The sequence below is a fragment of the Neovison vison genome, chromosome 1 (genome assembly GCF_020171115.1).
Source record: "Neovison vison isolate M4711 chromosome 1, ASM_NN_V1, whole genome shotgun sequence".
Classification (NCBI taxonomy): domain Eukaryota; kingdom Metazoa; phylum Chordata; class Mammalia; order Carnivora; family Mustelidae; genus Neogale; species Neogale vison.
Window position 1 is genome coordinate 218,132,025 of NC_058091.1, and position 18,882 is coordinate 218,150,906.

An 18,882-nucleotide genomic window follows, 5' to 3' on the forward strand; every position below is an offset into this window, starting at 1 on the left:
CAATCACTTGGGAAGAACTGATTTGATGGGGTTGAGTCTTCCTTTCTCCACACACAGCATGTCTTGTCTTTTGTTTAAATAGGGAAGACTTTTTTGTTAATGACTTTTTTATTTGAGAGAGAGTGAGTGAGAGAGCACAAACAGCAGGAGGGGCAGAGGCCAAGGGAGAAGCAGGCTCCCTGAGGAGTGAGGAGCCCAACGATCTGAGCCAAAGGCAGACATTTAACTGACTGAGCAGCCCAGGTCCCCAAGACCTTTTTTTTTTAGGATGAGAAATACTGTAGCTGATTGTTCGCTGATAAGAAAGATCCACAGGGAAGGGGATATTAATGATGCTCAAAGAGAGTAAGACATCTTTTGAACTGATGCCCTGCAGTGGGTCAGAGGGATGGGCTTCAGCGCTCAATGGGGGAGCCTTCTCTAGAGAGGGGTGGATGGTCACCACAGGCTCGGCAGGACGGGAAGAGGTTGTCCCTGCAGCAGCATTCTCTGTGGATTGCTTCCATTTCCTCCATGAAACAGGAAGCAGGGGTAGGGGAGTGGGGAGAAGGCACTGGAGGCTTGAGGAGAAAGTAAAGCGAAAAGGGGAGCAGTATCCAGGAAAACAATGTGTGTGGGAAGTTGGGGTGGGGAGCAAGATGGTGAGAAAAAAGTAAAAGGACAAAGGTTTTCCTAGAATTTCAGAGGGTATTTTCTGTTGCAAGAAAAATCTCGTTGCACCCAAACTCAGAAGTCTTATAATAGGAAGAAGACAGGTGTTGCCATATTTGACACTCTTTAAGGTGGCAGCCTGAAGAATGAAGACAGTAAGTGCACATTTTAATGAGAGCCCTTTCACCTTTAAATGATTTCTGCAGTAATCACATACTCACCACTTCTTCTGAGAACTCTTGTCTTCTCACAAATTTTGATAAACTTCCTTCTGCTGCATCCTTTAGTATCTCTATGAGGGTTTTCAACATATTTGCCTGGATATGAATCAAAATCTGAATACAAAAAACAAACAAAACCAAGACTGAGCCAGGGCTCAACAATGAGATAAGTACTCTGTTACACCAGCTTACATTTATAGGCATCTACCTGCTTTCATGCTATTTCCTAATTCATTCCCCTGCACAAGTTGAAAAATACTTCGAATATATGTCTACCAGTCAAAACTTATTTTCCAATAGCTAATCAAAACATCTCAACTTCAAAACTTGCTTAAAGGTAGAAATGCAGAAAATAGGGATTGTGGAGTCTGGCACATTTGGGCTGGAATCCTGGCATGAATGGTCATATATTTAATATGCTACATGAATGGTTATATATTTAAGCTCTTACAACTTCTGTATTTGTAAAATGAGGAAAATAGGTTTACATTTCACATTCGAGTTACTGTGAACATCAAATAAAATGCCAGCACACAGGAGGTACTCAAACATTATTAATAGTTTCTTCCTCCCTAGTCCTTCTAGATTCAGAGAAGACAATCACACAATCTTGTAAGACTGACTCTGGGGCAAAAGAAACCTTTACCTTTGTTTATTTATTTACATTAGGAAGTTGTAGGCAAATCAATTGCTGGAGGTATAAAGTAGAAGCTGGTTCAAGGCTTAATGAGGTACTCCTATTTACACTGCAGCCATTAAGAAACTTTCAAAACTGGGTACTGTACTTGGCTTTTAAAATGATACCACTAACTACCTTCCATCAGATAGACACGATTAAGAAAAGAAAAATTTCCCAGGCACCTGGATGGCCCAGATGGTTAAGCGTCTGCCTTCGGCTCAGGTCACGATCCTGGAGTCTCAGGATAGAGTCCCACACCAGGCTCCCTGCTTAAGAGGGGGTCTGTTTCTCCCTCTGAACCTCACCCCCTCGTGCTTTCTCTCTCTAATGTTCTCTCTCTCTCTCTAAAATAAGTGAATAAAATCTTAAAAAAAACAACAACAACCCACATTTCCCCTTTTCATTACCAACGTTTGCTAGTACAATTTGAAAAATACAGAAAGGGTTAAAGAAAACAAGAATAAGCCAGAATTCCCCAACTAATGTTATCTGCTGTTTAATATATTTGGACATGAAATTATAATTTCATGTTTAATATATTTGGACATGAAATTATAATTTTCCTCTGATCTGATGCTTCTTCCTGTCAATTGTTATATAATTATTATTTCTCATTAGCAAATTATAGAATACCTCATTTTTAATAATGAATGCATAGCACTCCATCATATACATACAATGATTCATTAAGCAATACCACTCTTTGATATATTGATAAATGTGCATATATTAAAAAAAAATCTTGTTAACTTCTAAGACTTGATTTTCCTAGAAGTGAAATTACAAAGTCAAAGGATGTAACCATTTTAAAGGCTCTTGATGCTTTGGAAAAGTAGTGTTTTGGAAGAGCTATTCCTTTTTTTTTTTTTAGCAAACCAGTTACGTTCTTTCTATAGCCCATTTTATAACAATTTAAGTTTGACTATCTTTGGTCCCAAAGAACAGAATGAAAAGATTCCAAGTAGACTAAATCCAAAGAACCCAATGTAAGTCCAGTGTTCTAAAGCAAAGGCAAAATCATAAGCACACCCTTCATTAGGAGGCAACACTCCACAGTTTTCTCACATTCAAGCAGAAGCTTTTGTTCCAGACTATTTTTCCAATACTGCCTTTGTTCCAGGCTATTTTTTCAAGGATATGCATATAACCAACACCTTGGAAAGACATACACAGCAGACAAAAGGGCAGGCATGCTTATTGCCCATTTTGAGAGATCTGAGTTCTCCAAATTCAAGACTCCTCTCTTAAACTATAACCTCCTGTACGTATAAAAGGAATATAGACCTCATGTCACCCTATGGGAATTGGATTTAAGAAACTAATGCAAAATGCAAATGTTGTAGCTACTACCACTGCTCTAATTAATAAACTTCTCTTCACCTCTCCGTGACTTGTGAACTCTACTGTATCACAAACTACGGAAGATTAACTTGTTAGCTTAAAAGTAGGGTAAAATCTCTTACTAATAGTACTTCAAAGTCTTGTTAATAAAAACCAGCTGACTGGGTTGGCAGCTATCCTATTGAGGGCAAGGAGAAGTCGACCTTGTTACATCTTATGTCTCTAGTGCCTGGCACCTAGTAGACCCTCAACAATAATGAATGAGAAGAGCTGAGGTCCCCCAGCAATTTACACAGACAAGTCTCCTAGAGCTCCACGCTAGAAACTATTAATGATGTGCTCCTGGAAGATTTCAACATCTCTTCTTAAGTTTTCCCAATTTCTCTCCCTGCCTCCAGCAACTATCTCTGACTCAGAAGGGATTTCAAAAGTCAAGTTCAATTCCTCGAAATATACTGATGAAGGGTAATAGAGATGAGGCAGTTACTGATAAAAAGCCAAGAAAAAATGTAAAGCTAGGAGAGCTTGTCTCAACTGAAACTTTAGGTTATGGTTAAGGTAAACTAGATCAAGGTACAGCACACTGCTTTAATCTTACAAATTCCAAACAAAAGGCTGAGAAAATTAGCAAGGAATAGGGGGAATTTAGTTAGGAAAAGCTATTCAAACAACTACAGAAGGACACTTCCTGCCCCTCTAATTTTCTGAAACCCTAAGAAATGTTCACAAATCATTGGATGTCTTTGACCAAAAAAAAGAAGAGAGGCCCTGACCAAGCAGTAATTTGCATTTCATCTTTTCCTTTTCAAGTCTGCTATATTTGAAGTAGAATACCATAGTGGAGTAGGGATTGCTAGTTTTCTAAATAATATCCATCCCCCTCCCCACTTTTTTTGATTAACAGACCTCCCTAACTTCAGCTGATGCTGCCATGTACCAAACTCAAAGACTCTATTTCTCAGGTTTCTTTGCTACTAGGTATGGTCACAGGATTATGTTCTTGCCAATAACATGTAAGTACAAGTGGCTGGGTGAGACATCCATTGTCTCCACGGATGACATGGAGACATGAATGGAAAGAGACATCCATCCATTCATGGAGACATCCATTCTTCCCACTTCTTGCTGGAATAGGTGTAATGGATGGAAATCATATGCTCAGGACGATGCTGTGAAAATACAGAAAGAGGCTGGGTTCCTGATGTTACCCTAAAATGTCACACCAGACCCAAACTGACCATCTCTGGTTTTCTACATGGAAGAAAAACAAAGCTGTTCATTTGTATAGACTCTTATTTTTCTCAAGTCTACACTGCTCTCAACTAAAATGCAATTTTTAATTCCAGGCGAGATGCTGCCACAAAGGTATTTATGAGAAATGAGTTCTGTCTCCTTGCCTACCCCATGAGGCCTAGGAGACTTCCTAGCATGGGCTCTCACTTTAGGGTGACCTTAGTGACTGGAGAAAGGGGCATTAAAACATCTATCCATGTTGACAAATAATGACAAAAGCAGCAAAACTAACCAACTGCCTATTCCCCTGCAAGGTAATTCAGTTCCAAAATGGGTATCCATTTGGAGACATGCCTTATTTCTAGAGACATGATTAGAATTCAAATAGCACCAGTAGAAAGCTACCCCATGTTGTCTTGGCTACTTTCAAACATATTTAGAAGTGAAAATTAATCCTTTGATATTGATCAACACTGCTAAAGAGGGGACTATAGTTCTTTTGAGATTGATGGGTTTAAATTCAGACAGCAGAGCCAAAATGCATGTGCCTCAATGAGATCATCTGCTAAATCAATTCAGTGTGCAGCAAGTATTAGCTGGGAAAATGGAAAATCAGGCCCTCTGGGTCATATTGGCAGCAGAAGCAATTTTGATGAAAAGAAAATTAAGTTGGGGGGGGGGGAAATGAGGTGAGTTCAAATTCCAAATGGCAGCAGGAAAAAATTTTAGTATAAGACATTAATTTTTAAAGTAGATCAGAAAAAAAACTTCATTTATTTCTGCTACTACTGATAGACTTTCTACTCAGCCTATTTGTCAGGTTTCTGTTTCTTAATAATTAACAAAGTGCCCTTAAGGATTCCAAGGAGATGACTCAGCCTTAGAGAAGCAAGGGCCCATTAAATCAGTTTTTTAAAACCTGCTCTAATAACAGAGATCTGAATCTGAAAGATTATTAAACCTTAGAATGGTAGCCACCTCTTTTTCAATATCCCTAAGGAAGCCAAAACAGATTTACACTGAAATATGACCAACTTAGACTGGACATTTGGAAAAAGTTCCTGAGTGAGCATTTTTAAACAATAAAATGATCTTTAATTAAGTTTCTGAACAACATATACTTCTGTGACCCAATTCATGGAGGGGATGATTCATATTCAAGATCAGTTCAAGGTTCCTTACATAGCGCTTGCCCAGAACATGCTCATTCCACCAAGTTTAAGTGCCTGCATTTCCTTTCTAGCTCTCAGAGAATAGGAGCTACTCCTGCTGCTCGGGCTTATTAGCATATTCCCACCATGCTCTGGATTTCTCCTCCTATACGAACAGATAGCTTCACTCTCGGCAGCCTATGTTTTATTTCCAACAAAGCACTCTCTCATATGAAAAACAAATATTACTAAATTCTCATAACCACTGTGACAGATAGCCAAGGATTGCAAGAGTTGAAGCATCTAAACTCAGGGACAAGGAGTGCGTGTAGTACCGGCAAGTTGGCTTTTTGACATCCACTCCTATGTCCTTTTCATCATTCAGGAGGTGCAGCTAATCCCAGTCCTGGGTTAGAAAAAGACACACCCTTGTCTCTGTAGGTCTCGAGGGGTGGGGAAACCCTTGACTTTGTAGTCAAACATTTTTGTGTTAAAACTCTGACTCTGCGGGCGCCTGGGTGGCTCAGTGGGTTAAGCTGCTGCCTTCGGCTCGGGTCATGATCTCAGGGTCCTGGGATCGAATCCCGCATCGGGCTCTCTGCTCAGCAGGGAGCCTGCTTCCTCCTCTCTCTCTCTGCCTGCCTCTCTGCCTACTTGTAATCTCTCTCTGTCAAATAAATAAATAAAATCTTTAAAAAACAAACAAACAAACAAAAAACTCTGACTCTGCTACATAATTAGCTTTAAGAACTTAGGTGATTATGGGGCGCCTGGGTGGCTCAGTGGGTTGAGCCGCTGCCTTCGGCTCAGGTCATGATCTCAGGGTCCTGGGATCAAGTCCCGTGTCAGGCTCCCTGCTGAGCAGAGAGCCTGCTTCCCTTCCTCTCTCTCTCTCTGCCTGCCTCTCTGCCTACTTGTGATCTCTCTCTCTCTCTCTCTGTCAAATAAATAATTAAATAAAAATCTAAAAAAAAAAAAAAAAAAAAGAACTTAGGTGATTAATTACCCTTTGAATCTCCATTTTCCACATGTATGATATGGCCAAATATTGTTTTTACAGTATCATATAAAACAAACCAATGAATACTAAGTAGCCAAATTAAGCTGAAACTCTGCTGATCTGTAGCTCCTCAATTTCTCACCACCAACCCTTATTGATCCCTCCAAGCTCACTTCAACTCTAAGAAAAGCTACCAGTGACCCATACAACACTCCTCTCACCATATTCCCTGGTACGTCTTTCCTGCAGGATGCTATGAACCACCTGAAATGCTAACAATTCTACTTCTGTCCCAATCACGAAATGAGTTCATTTGCAGGCCTGCCTCTCTCTCTCAGAAGCAATGATACACTTGGATACCCAGAGCTGTCCAAATTCAGTAGGAAGCAGAGAAGAAGGTACAACAGATATGGCACCTGCTGGGAGGCCAGGCTTTCTAACGTGTTTGGCTTACTGATACTGTTGGCTCCAACGAGGTGAGCTTCTGGACTTTGGACCTTTACCACTTTGATTTCCCAAATCTGCTCATGCCTGTGAGCTTTTCAGGCTGACCCATCGGCTCTGACCTGCAGTTTCTGCAGAGGCATGTAGTCTAGGGATAGGGGCTGTCTGCAGCAGGCTCTGACAGGGAGGGCTGTCAGCTCTCTTAGATTTCTACACACTGGTGCTATTTCTTCCCTGTCTTTTTCTGATGATTCCTCTGCCTCACCACTGATGTCTTACTAACTCACTTCGGGGTCCTCTTACTTTTTTTTGTGGCACTTGTCAGTTCCTATCAGACCCACTGCTAGTTTTATATAGATGAGCTCTTCACTGACAGCTCTGACATTCATCCCCCCTTGTACTTTAAAAACTGCAAGATCTCTTTTTGGATACTTTTCTAGTATTTAGTCTCTTCCCTTTCAAAACCATCCTTTTTTCAGGGTCACCACTACCACTGTGTCCATCTATCTGGTTGCCTAGGCTCATCCTTCCCACACATGAAAGGAGTTTAAAAAGTCAACATGAGATCAAATATAAGGTAGTCTTATCTCAGACATCTTGGCAACCTTATTGTCCAAAGTTTACTATAAAGGCTCAACTAGTCTTTCTCTTGAAAGTCATCTAGGCACTGTTCTGGGGGTGACATCTGAGGATAATCACTGTGGAAGAAATGAAAACCATGGAACCTTGGAGTAATGCTGAATTCCTATTCACTAGGTTATAGGATTTGTTACATACAAATATTCTTCTTTATGTAACACATTTCATTTCAAACAAATAAAACTGGTATCACCAAGCATTCACTGAACACTGATTATATGCCGGTACTATGTTAACTACTTTAAATGCATTATTCTTTCAATTTTCTCAAGGAAAAGACAGTAATGTATTCATTACTAATGCTATTTCAGATAAAAGGAAAATGGGGATCATAGAGTTTAAGTAAGTTGCTAAGGATGAACTCAAGGCTAGTAAGAAGTGGTTATGATTAAAAGTTCACAATCTTTTAAATGGAACCCTCAGCAAAACTCATCTCCCAACACAGAATGCCCTTTCACTCTCATCCCTCCAATCCCATGGCCCCGTCCTCCTCCAGACTGCTCAGCAATTCCTCCCTGAGATATGCTCAGTCTGTTCCCACTGGTCAGCCCTTCACTCCCCATGCTGCAACACTGCACTGGCTGTGAGCCCTTATCCTAGTTTACACTAGGACAGTTTATACTAGAACACATTTCTGTTCTTTTGACAATGTTTTCCCCACCTTGACCCCCTAACGTTTCGAGACTAAGTTCTTGAAAGTTAGGGGCTTTTTTTCAATGCCCATAGCAGAAGTATACTCAGCATAAACAGGGCCTCAGTAGGGAGTGGCTGAGTGAGGCCAGTGGTCATTGATGTCTCTAATGACCAAAGAGGCTCCCAGTCTTTTTCACTGCTCCGGGAAGGTATGGATAACTCACTGCTTACTGGGGCAGATGGGCTGTGGCAGGCTGACAACATTGAATGAAAATAGCTACCATACAGTCCTGAGAGGAAAATATATAGCGGTACAAGCTTTTCTCAAGAAACAAGAAAGGTCCTGGGATCGAGTCCCGCATCGGGCTCTCTGCTCAGCGGGGAGCCTGCTTCCCTCTCTCTCTCTCTGCCTGCCTCTCCATCTACTTGTGATTTCTCTCTGTCAAATAAATAAATAAAATCTTAAAAAAAAAAAAAAAAAAAAGAAACAAGAAAGGTCTCAGGTAAACAACCTAACCCTACACCTAAAGGAGCTGGAGAAAGAACAAGAAAGAAACCCTAAGCCCAGCAGGAGAAGAGAAATCATAAAGATCAGAGCAGAAATCAATGAAATAGAAACCAAAAAAACAATAGAACAAATCAACGAAACTAGGAGCTGGTTCTTTGAAAGAATTAATAAAATTGATAAACCCCTGGCCAGACTTATCAAAAAGAAAAGAGAAAGGACCCAAATAAATAAAATCATGAATGAAAGAGGAGAGATCACAACTAACACCAAAGAAATACAAACTATTATAAGAACATACTATGAGCAACTCTACGCCAACAAATTTGACAATCTGGAAGAAATGGATGCATTCCTAGAAACATATAAACTACCAAAATTGAACCAGGAAGAAATAGAAAGCTTGAACAGACCCATAACCAGTAAGGAGATTGAAACAGTCATTAAAAATCTCCAAACAAACAAAAGCCCAGGGCCAGACGGCTTCCCGGGGGAATTCTACCAAACATTTAAAGAAGAACTAATTCCTGTTCTCCTGAAACTGTTCCAAAAAATAGAAATGGAAGGAAAACTCCCAAACTCATTTTATGAGGCCAGCATCACCTTGATCCCAAAACCAGACAAGGATCCCATCAAAAAAGAGAGCTATAGACCAATATCCTTGATGAACACAGATGCAAAAATTCTCACCAAAATACTAGCCAATAGGATTCAACAGTACATTAAAAGGATTATTCACCACGACCAAGTGGGATTTATCCCAGGGCTGCAAGGTTGGTTCAACATCCGCAAATCAGTCAATGTGATACAACACATCAATAAAAGAAAGAACAAGAACCATATGATACTCTCAATAGATGTTGAAAAAGCATTTGACAAAGTACAGCATCCCTTCCTGATCAAAACCCTTCAAAGTGTAGGGATAGAGGGCACATACCTCAATATCATCAAAGCCATCTATGAAACACCCACCGCAAATATCATTCTCAATGGAGAAAAACTGAAAGCTTTTCCGCTAAGGTCAGGAACACGGCAAGGATGTCCATTATCACCACTGCTATTCAACATAGTACTAGAAGTCCTAGCCTCAGCAATCAGACAACAAAAAGAAATTAAAGGCATCCAAATCGGCAAAGAAGAAGTCAAACTATCACTCTTCGCAGATGATATGATACTCTATGTGTAAAACCCAAAAGACTCCACTCCAAAACTGCTAGAACTTGTACAGGAATTCAGTAAAGTGTCAGGATATAAGATCAATGCACAGAAATCAGTTGCATTTCTCTACACCAACAACAAGACAGAAGAAAGAGAAATTAAGGAGTCAATCCCATTTACAATTGCACCCCAGACCATAAGATACCTAGGAATAAACCTAACCAAAGAGGCTAAGAATCTATACTCAGAAAACTATAAAGTACTCATGAAAGAAATTGAGGAAGACACAAAGAAATGGAAAAATGTTCCATGCTCCTGGATTGGAAGAATAAATATTGTAAAAATGTCTATGCTACCTAAAGCAATCTACACATTTAATGCAATTCCTATCAAAGTACCATCCATCTTTTTCAAAGAAATGGAACAAATAATTTTAAAATTTATATGGAACCAGAAAAGACCTCGAATAGCCAAAGGGATATTGAAAAAGAAAGCCAAAGTTGGTAGCATCACAATTCCGGACTTCAAGCTTTATTACAAAGCTGTCATCATCAAGATAGCATGGTACTGGCACAAAAACAGACACATAGACCAATGGAACAGAATAGAGAGCCCAGAAATAGAGAGCCCAGAATAGAGAGCCCAGAAACTCTATGGTCAACTAATCTTTGATAAAGCAGGAAAGAATGTCCAATGGAAAAAAGACAGCCTCTTTAATAAATGGTGTTGGGAAAATTGGACAGCCACATGCAGAAAAATGAAATTGGACCATTTCCTTATACCACACACAAAAATAGACTCAAAATGGATTAAGGACCTCAATGTGAGAAAGGAATCCATCAAAATCCTTGAGGAGAACACAGGCAGCAACCTCTTCGACCTCAGCCGCAGCAACATCTTCCTAGGAACATCGCCAAAGGCAAGGGAAGCAAAGGCAAAAATGAACTTTTGGGATTTCATCAAGATCAAAAGCTTTTGCACAGCAAAGGAAACAGTTAACAAAATCAAAAGACAACTGACAGAATGGGAGAAGATATTTGCAAACGACATATCAGATAAAGGACTAGTGTCCAAAATCTATAAAGAACTTAACAAACTCAACACCCAAAGAACAAATAATCCAATCAAGAAATGGGCAGAGGACATGAACAGACATTTCTGCAGAGAAGACATCCAGATGGCCAACAGACACATGAAAAAGTGCGCCATATCACTCCGCATCAGGGAAATACAAATCAAAACCACAATGAGATATCACCTCACACCAGTCAGAATGGCTAAAATCAACAAGTCAGGAAATGACAGATGCTGGCGAGGATGTGGAGAAAGGGGAACCCTCCTACACTGTTGGTGGGAATGCAAGCTGGTGCAACCACTCTGGAAAACAGCATGGAGGTTCCTCAAAATGTTGAAAATAGAACTGCCCTATGACCCAGCAATTGCACTACTGGGAATTTACCCTAAAGATACAAACGTAGTGATCCAAAGGGGCACGTGCACCCGAATGTTTATAGCAGCAATGACCACAATAGCCAAACTATGGAAAGAACCTAGCTGTCCATCAACAGATGAATGGATAAAGAAGATGTGGTATATATACACAATGGAATACTATGCAGCCATCAAAAGAAATGAAATCTTGCCATTTGCGACAACATGGATGGAACTAGAGCGTATCATGCTTAGCAAAATAAGTCAAGTGGAGAAAGACAACTATCATATGATCTCCCTGATATGAGGAAGTGGTGATGCAACATGGGGGCTTAAGTGGGTAGGAGAAGAATCCATGAAACAAGATGGGATAGGGAGGGAGACAAACCATAAGTGACTCTTAATCTCACGAAACAAACTGTGGGTTGCTGGGGGGAGGGGGGTTGGGAGAAGGGGGGTAGGGTTATGGACATTGGGGAGGGTATGTGCTTTTGGGTAAATTGGAAGGGGAGGTGAACCATGAGAGACTATGGACTCTGAAAAACAATCTGAGGGGTTTGAAGTGGCGGCGGGGTGGGAGGTTGGGGTACCAGGTGGTGGGTATTATAGAGGGCACAGCTTGCATGGAGCACTGGGTGTGGTGAAAAAATAATGAATACTGTTTTTCTGAAAATAAATAAATTGGAAAAAAAAAAAAAGAAATTTATACCGAGTGTTTACCATGCCAAGCACTATTTTATGCACCATAGGTATACTAAATCCCTATGTTTGGTAAAATGAATCAGATGCAATTAGCACAAAGATTTTTCTCAAGTCTTAGTCAAAAGAAAATAGAGTCCTTCCTCTCTGTATCTACAGCCTTCTGTAGAGAAGTGTTATACTTGTGTTATACTTGCAGCATTTAGCTACATCTTCTATCTGAGCATATCTACATTTTCCACTGATTCATAAATGCCTGTATTAACTCCTATTACAGGGCCTATACTGTGACACAGAACTCAATAAATCACTGAACTGAATCAAGATCTTAGGAGATCAAAATTCAACATACATATATAAAAAAATTTAGATGTCATTTTACCACCTTCCAAGCTTTACTTTAAAACAATAAAGAAGTCACTTACATTTAAATTAGTGCACAGTATGTTTTCTTGCTTCATGATTTGGGAAAAAATGGATATCGCTTTCGTCACCTTGTTCTAGAAGAAAGAAAAACAAGTTATACTCCAAGTCATATGAACATTCCACTGCTATCATAAAGATTGTTTATTTTTTTTAAGACTTTATTTATTTATTTGACAAAGAGAAAGAGCACGCACAAGCAGGGTAGCGGCAGGCAGAGGGAGAAGTAGGTCCCCCCATTGAGCAGGGAGCCCAATGCAGGACTTGATCCTAGGATCCCAGGATCATGACCTGAGCTAAAGGCAGAATTTAACTGACTGAGCCATCCAGGTGTCCCACATAAAGACTGTTTAAAGATAGCAAGATATTCCTGGGCGCCTAGGTGGCTCAGTCTATAAAGCGTCTGCCTTCAGTTCAGGTTATGACTCCAATGTCCTTGGATCGAGCCCCAAATTGTGCTCCCTGCTTAGCAGGGAGTCTGCTTTTCCCTTTCCCTCTGCCCCTCTCCTGCTTGTGCATGTGGTCTCTCTCTATCAAATAAATAAAATCTTTAAAAATTAAAAAAAAAACGATAGTAGGATATTCCTGTTCATAGTGCCCCAGGGGTTTTCAAGTCCACAAAGAACAAGTTTTTCTGGTAATTGAAAATGAACTTTCTTATATCAAATGTTTCTTACAGTTACATCTTACTGAATTTTTTTTTAAGATTTTATTTATTTATTTGACACAGACAGAGAGAGATCACAAGTAGGCAGAGAGGCAGGCAGAGAGAGAGGGAGGAAGCAGGCTTCCCTGCTGAGCAGAGAGCCCAATGTGGGGCTTGATCCCAGGACCCTGAGACCATGACCTGAGCCGAAGGCAAAGGCCTAACCCACTGAGCCACCCAGGCATCCTGCTGAACTTTAAAAATGCCTCCAAAACACAATTTTTATTGAAGTAGAGTTGACACACAATGTTGTAATAGTTTCAAGTGTACAACATAGTGATTCAACAACTCTATACATTATGCTATGTTCACCACAAGGGTAGCTGCCACCTGTCACCATACAGCGCTAGCACAATGCCATCAACTATATTCCCAAGGCTCTGCCTTTCATCCCGTGACCTATGCATTCCAAAGCTGAAGATTACTGAATGTTTTAATAATCTGCCTGCATTCCAGTTTTTAAGATGGAGGCATAAAGTTGGCATTTCTCCATATCCCAATGGAAGATTTAAAAAAAAGAGAGAGAGAAGGAAAACAAGATGGAGAAGCAGATATGCAAACTCCAACTATGAAAATACAAACTCCAACTATGACATCACTAGAAGAGAGCAGAAAATTCAAACCACAGAAGAAATGGACGCACTGCCAACAACACAGGAGACAGAGCACAGGGGTAAGGTCTGGACAAAGTGGTGAACAGAGACCACTGCTGCCTTTCTTAGCAAGAGCCCACCAAGTGGTTCTCAAAGGTGAGGGGCATTCCCTGAAGTACGAAACCTGAATTCCATTTACAGTGATGGTAATGGAATTTAGGACTAGTAATGAGAAGTCTTTTGGACGCTTCTTGTGGCAAAGGTGAGGCTAACCAAAAATTTAAACAAATGAGCTGTATTTGCAGGAAACAATCTGTTGCCACGGTAGTGTCAGAGAATGAGATTTTTCATTGAAAACTGCCTCCATGCCTATTCCCATTAGCCAGGGAGAAATAAAGCCTACGCATTACATAAAAATTCCTACTAGTCTAGAGCATGGCAACATGGCTCTGGTCTCTTTCTGACATGAATCTTCTGTAAGCGGTTGGTTCAAGAAACTTGTTTCCAATGTCGAGTACTCAAAAATGCACCAGCACATGATCTGTATAAAGACACTAGGAGGAACAAAAGAGTGAGAAAAGGGATATAAAAATGAGAAAGAAACAAAATCAGAAAATAACTGGCAGATGAAGAAACCCCAATAGAGAAATGTTTCCATGGATACAGAGGACAGTAATGAGAAAAACAAACAAGATCAAGTGACTCAAAAGCACGGAAACAAAATCAGGCATGCCTCAGATTTCTCCACAACAATATTCTCTACTAGAAGATAGAAGAGCAATGCACAGAAAAACCTCAAAAATACCAAGTGTCACCTCAAAATTTTATATCTGGTCAAAATGCAGTTCAAGACCAAAAAAAAAAAAAAAAACCAGGCAAATAATTTTAAATACCAAGAACTTGGGGAGCACTCTCCCACTGAAGAAGGAAGACACTTTACTAGAAGACACATTTCAATCAACAAAGGGATGACTGGAAAACCAACAGTAAATGAATATTTTTCAATATATGAATATATTTAAATATATGTAAGAATATATATTTAAATATATATAAGACTAAAACAAATGTGGGGAATATGGTTACAGAATGGAGCACAAGTGTTCTAGTCTTGGATAATGAAGACAAAGGGAGAAAGAATGTAAGATAAAGTATGCTTACTGCCTTATCTTTATTACATGGGGTCAGAAAAATAGCATTTAAAGCTGACAAATCAAGCACATTTAAGAGAAAAATGAGTACCATGAAAGGTAATGTATCAACCAGAATTGGATAGTGGAGAAGAAGGAAAATGAGAGAAAAAAGGAAATATACTAGATTCAGCATCACTTACAGTAGGGAATTAACAGGTGAAGTGAAGGTAATCGGAGGACTAAGTATATTAAATCAAGTTATGGTTTTAAAGTAACCACTAAAGCAAAAATACAAACCAAAACAAAGAAAACCACTATATGCTATAAGTAATTTTAAATGTTATAAAAACAAAGCATAACTGAAACCTAAGATGAAGTACACTCTGTCTACCTAGATAGGTTAAGTTAAAAGAAAGATTAGCAGTGTATCATGAAACAAAGTTCAAATCTATGCAGTGTACCAGAGATACACAAAAACAAACCAATTCAGAAAGACTGCAAATAGGGGGTATAGCTCAGTGGTAGAGCATTTGACTGCAGAAAGACTGCAAATAAAAGGATAGGAAAATGTGTATAGGAGGTAAATACAAACCTAAATAAACCAAAGAGGCAAACAAAAACTGGGGGTAGGGGGAGATATTAACATTAGGCAAGGGAAATTCAGAGTTCAAGCCTGAAACAAGACCATGAGAGTCACTTTATAATGCTACAGTGACAGATTCACAAGGATAAATGCATCAGTGTTATATCATACTGTACATATCAATGTTGTTTCCTGTCTTGCTAATCATGTTACCTGATTTTAAGCTTTACCACAAAGCTGTGATCACCAAGACAGCATGGTACTGGCATAAAAACAGACACATAGATCAGTGGAACAGAGTAGAGAGCCCAGATATGGACCCTCAACTCTATGGTCAAATAATCTTCGACAAAACAGGAAAAAATATACAGTGGAAAAAAGACAGTCTCTTCAATAAATGGTGCTGGGAAAACTAGACAGCTATATGTAGAAGAATGAAACTCGACCATTCTCTTACACCGTACACAAAGATAAACTCAAAATAGATAAAAGACCTCAACGTGAGACAGGAATCCATCAGAATCCTAGAGGAGAACATAGGTAGTAACCTCTTCAATATCAGCCACAGCAACTTCTTTCAAGATATGTCTCCAAAGGCAAAGGAAACAAAAGCAAAAATGAACTTTTGGGACTTCATCAAGATCAAAAGCTTCGGGACGCCTGGGTGGCTCAGTTGGTTGGACGACTGCCTTCGGCTCAGGGCGTGATCCTGGAGTCCCGGGATCGAGTCCCACATCAGGCTCCCAGCTCCATGGGGAGTCTGCTTCGCTCTCTGACCTTCTCCTCGCTCATTCTCTCTCACTGTCTCTCTCTCTCAAATAAATAAATAAAATCTTTAAAAAAAAAAAAAAGATCAAAAGCTTCTGCACAGCAAAGGAAACAGTCAACAAAACAAAGAGGCAACCCACGGAATGGGAGAAGATATTTGCAAATGATAGTACAGACAAAAGGTTGATATCCAGGATCTATAAGGAACTCCTCAAACTCAACACACCCAAAACAGACAATCATATCAAAAAATGGGCAGAAGATATGAACAGACACTTCTCCAATGAATACATACAAATGGCTATCAGACACATGAAAAAAATGTTCATTATCACTAGCCATCAGGGAGACTCAAATTAAAACCACATTGAGATACCACCTTACACCAGTTAGAATGGCATTGGTCTTTTTACAGAAACTTTTTCTTTAGGATACAGTCAGAAGGAAAAAAAAAATAAATAAAAACGAGAACAAATGAAAGCAGTCAAGTCTCTCCACTCTCTCTTCACTAATGTGCTCCCCGAAGCCTTACCTGATTAAGAGCTAATGCCACAGCAAAACAGGATGCTCTCCTGGAGAGGACTTCTCCTTTGATCAGGGCTTCTTCTCTTAATGTAGTACAGATTTTTAAAGATTCAGGGCTATTCTGGCAGGAGACAGGATTGCTCAGTAAATAATGTCATGTACCTTTAAATTTAATAAAACGATTAACAGTGCTCAGCATTTTGGATTTCCTTTTGTAAGAATTTCCCAGTGCCTATCTCAAGCCACTTAACAGATGAAGCCCCATATAGAGACCACTTGCAGACAGAGCTAATTATCTACACATTAGCACTTCAAGTCTACATTAACTTCATTTGTAAAGCTCTTTGTCAATTTTCCAAACTAGGGCCTTTTTACCACCAAGTGTGTAGGTCTCTTTGTATCTGGGCAGACTAGTTTCTAGACATAAGTACCATAATGTAAAGGTGTAAAAATCTCAGTTTGTTACTATATTAAGTAATAGTATAAAGCTCAGCAACACTAAAAAGTTTTCCTGAGGGGATTTCCAGTCTGAAAATATCCATGTAAGTCAAATTCTTGAAAACATGAACACTTATGTGAATGTAAGTCATGAGAGAATCCCATGAAAATAGAAACCTTAAAATCCAAATCCAAATCCAAGAACATGAACGACACACAAACTAGCAGAGAGCAATGGTAAAACTGAATCTTCTTCCTCTGTACATGCTAGAGGTAGATTAGGTTTATGAGAACAGTATTAGCTTTGCATCTACATCTATCTGTTATGACATGATTCACAACTCAAAACCTAAAGTAAAAACTGAATCTGATGAGCGAAGGCAGTTCCCAGAATTGACCTGGAATTTGTAATGGCTGACTAGTTCAATTTTTCAACTCTCCTCTCCACTGAGTAAAACAAGTTATTTTTAGATACAATATAGAGGAGAAATGTCATCTGGCCTTCCTAAATAGCAGAATTAAATTCTCTTCACTTTATTATACACTCAAGGAGGCATCTCTAAAAATGTCAGAAAGCTCAGTATTACAGTGCTGAATAAGCTGATGCTTAAGTGTTGTGTATTCGGTTGGCCTTCTGTTTCACAGACAAGAAAATGGTATGACTGGAAAGGATGACACAAGGGTGCCCCGGTGGCTCAGTCAGTTAAGTGTCTGACTTTTGGTTTCGGCTCAGGTCATGATCTCAGGGTCATGAGATCGAGCCCTGTGTCCAGTTCTGCGCTCAGAGTGGAGTTTGCTTGTCCCTCTCCCTCCCCTTCTGCCTCCCGCCCCAGCTCTGGCGCACGCACACACACGTGCGCACACACACACACACACACACACACACACTCTCTCTCTCTCTCTCTCAAATAAATAAATAAAATCTTTAAAAAAATAAAGAAAGGATTAGTTAATAATCTAGCAATGAGCAAAACTAAGACTCTCAGGCCAAGTCTAGCCTATGGCTAAAAATGGTTTTCACATTTCTAAAGGTTTGTAAAAACAAAAACAAATTACAATATATGAGAGAGACCGTATGTGGTAGAGGCCATACATGGCCTCTAAAAGCATTTACTATCTGGCCTTTTATAGTAAAAGCTTGCGGCTCTTGAATTCAACCCTTTCATTTCACAAATAAATTAAGTGACCACTTCAAAGCCAGTTAATGCTAAAGCTGAGACTAGACTCTTAAGTTTCTCAATTTCCAGGATAGTTTTCTTTCCACTATATAACCCCACTGCCTCTCTTGTTTTGGAAAATTGGTATTGCTACACTTTTCAGGGAAGTGTTTTATTTTATTTATTTATTTACTTTTATTAACGTATAATGTATTATTTGCTTCAGGGGTACAGGTCTGTGAATCATCAGTCTTACACAATTCACAGCACTCACCACAGCACATACCCTCCCCAGTGTCCATCAGGGAAGTGTTTGAATGAACATGGGCCATTAAAACATATGACATATGGACTTGTAAGTCATGTTTTCCGTCATCAAAGAGTTCACTTCAATGTCACATACATTTATTAAAGATCAATTGTATACCAGGGCTGTTCAGTGTTGGCATACAAAAATGCCTCAAGCCTTACGTCTAGAGGGGAAGATGAAACATTCACCTACTTAGAATAATATCAGGCAGTGCTGCTAAGTGTCATATAAGTGATGCTAACAGAACACAATTAGAGAATGTTGGGTGATAGACATTACTTCCAACTTTGAACCACCAAAAACTTTACAGATAACAATAAAGTAGCCCTTGAGTTCACTGATTAAGGATGCTCAGATTTCCATGGGCGAGAACTAGAGAAAAGACTTGTCTAGTGGAGTCCAGCTTGAGCTGAATAACAAGAGGACTGGACTCTACAGCAGAGCTTGAACCCAGCATACCT

General features: G+C 39.6%; 1 protein-coding gene across 4 annotated transcripts in view; it reads right to left on the minus strand.

The window, feature by feature from the left end:
• Positions 1 to 18,882, minus strand: part of PTCD2 (pentatricopeptide repeat domain 2) — a 52,095-nt gene that overhangs the window by 20,689 nt on the left and 12,524 nt on the right. For all 4 annotated transcript variants that reach the window (XR_006386659.1, XM_044267433.1, XM_044267423.1 and 1 more), the window contains 3 exons: positions 16,524 to 16,637; positions 12,211 to 12,285; positions 873 to 986 (listed from right to left, as the gene is read on the minus strand). Coding sequence is in view for 3 of the 4 variants with exons in the window: in XM_044267433.1 (XP_044123368.1) it covers positions 873 to 986; positions 12,211 to 12,285; positions 16,524 to 16,637 (303 nt within the window). In the remaining variant the exon portion in view is untranslated. The remainder of the gene's footprint in view (positions 1 to 872; positions 987 to 12,210; positions 12,286 to 16,523; positions 16,638 to 18,882) is intronic.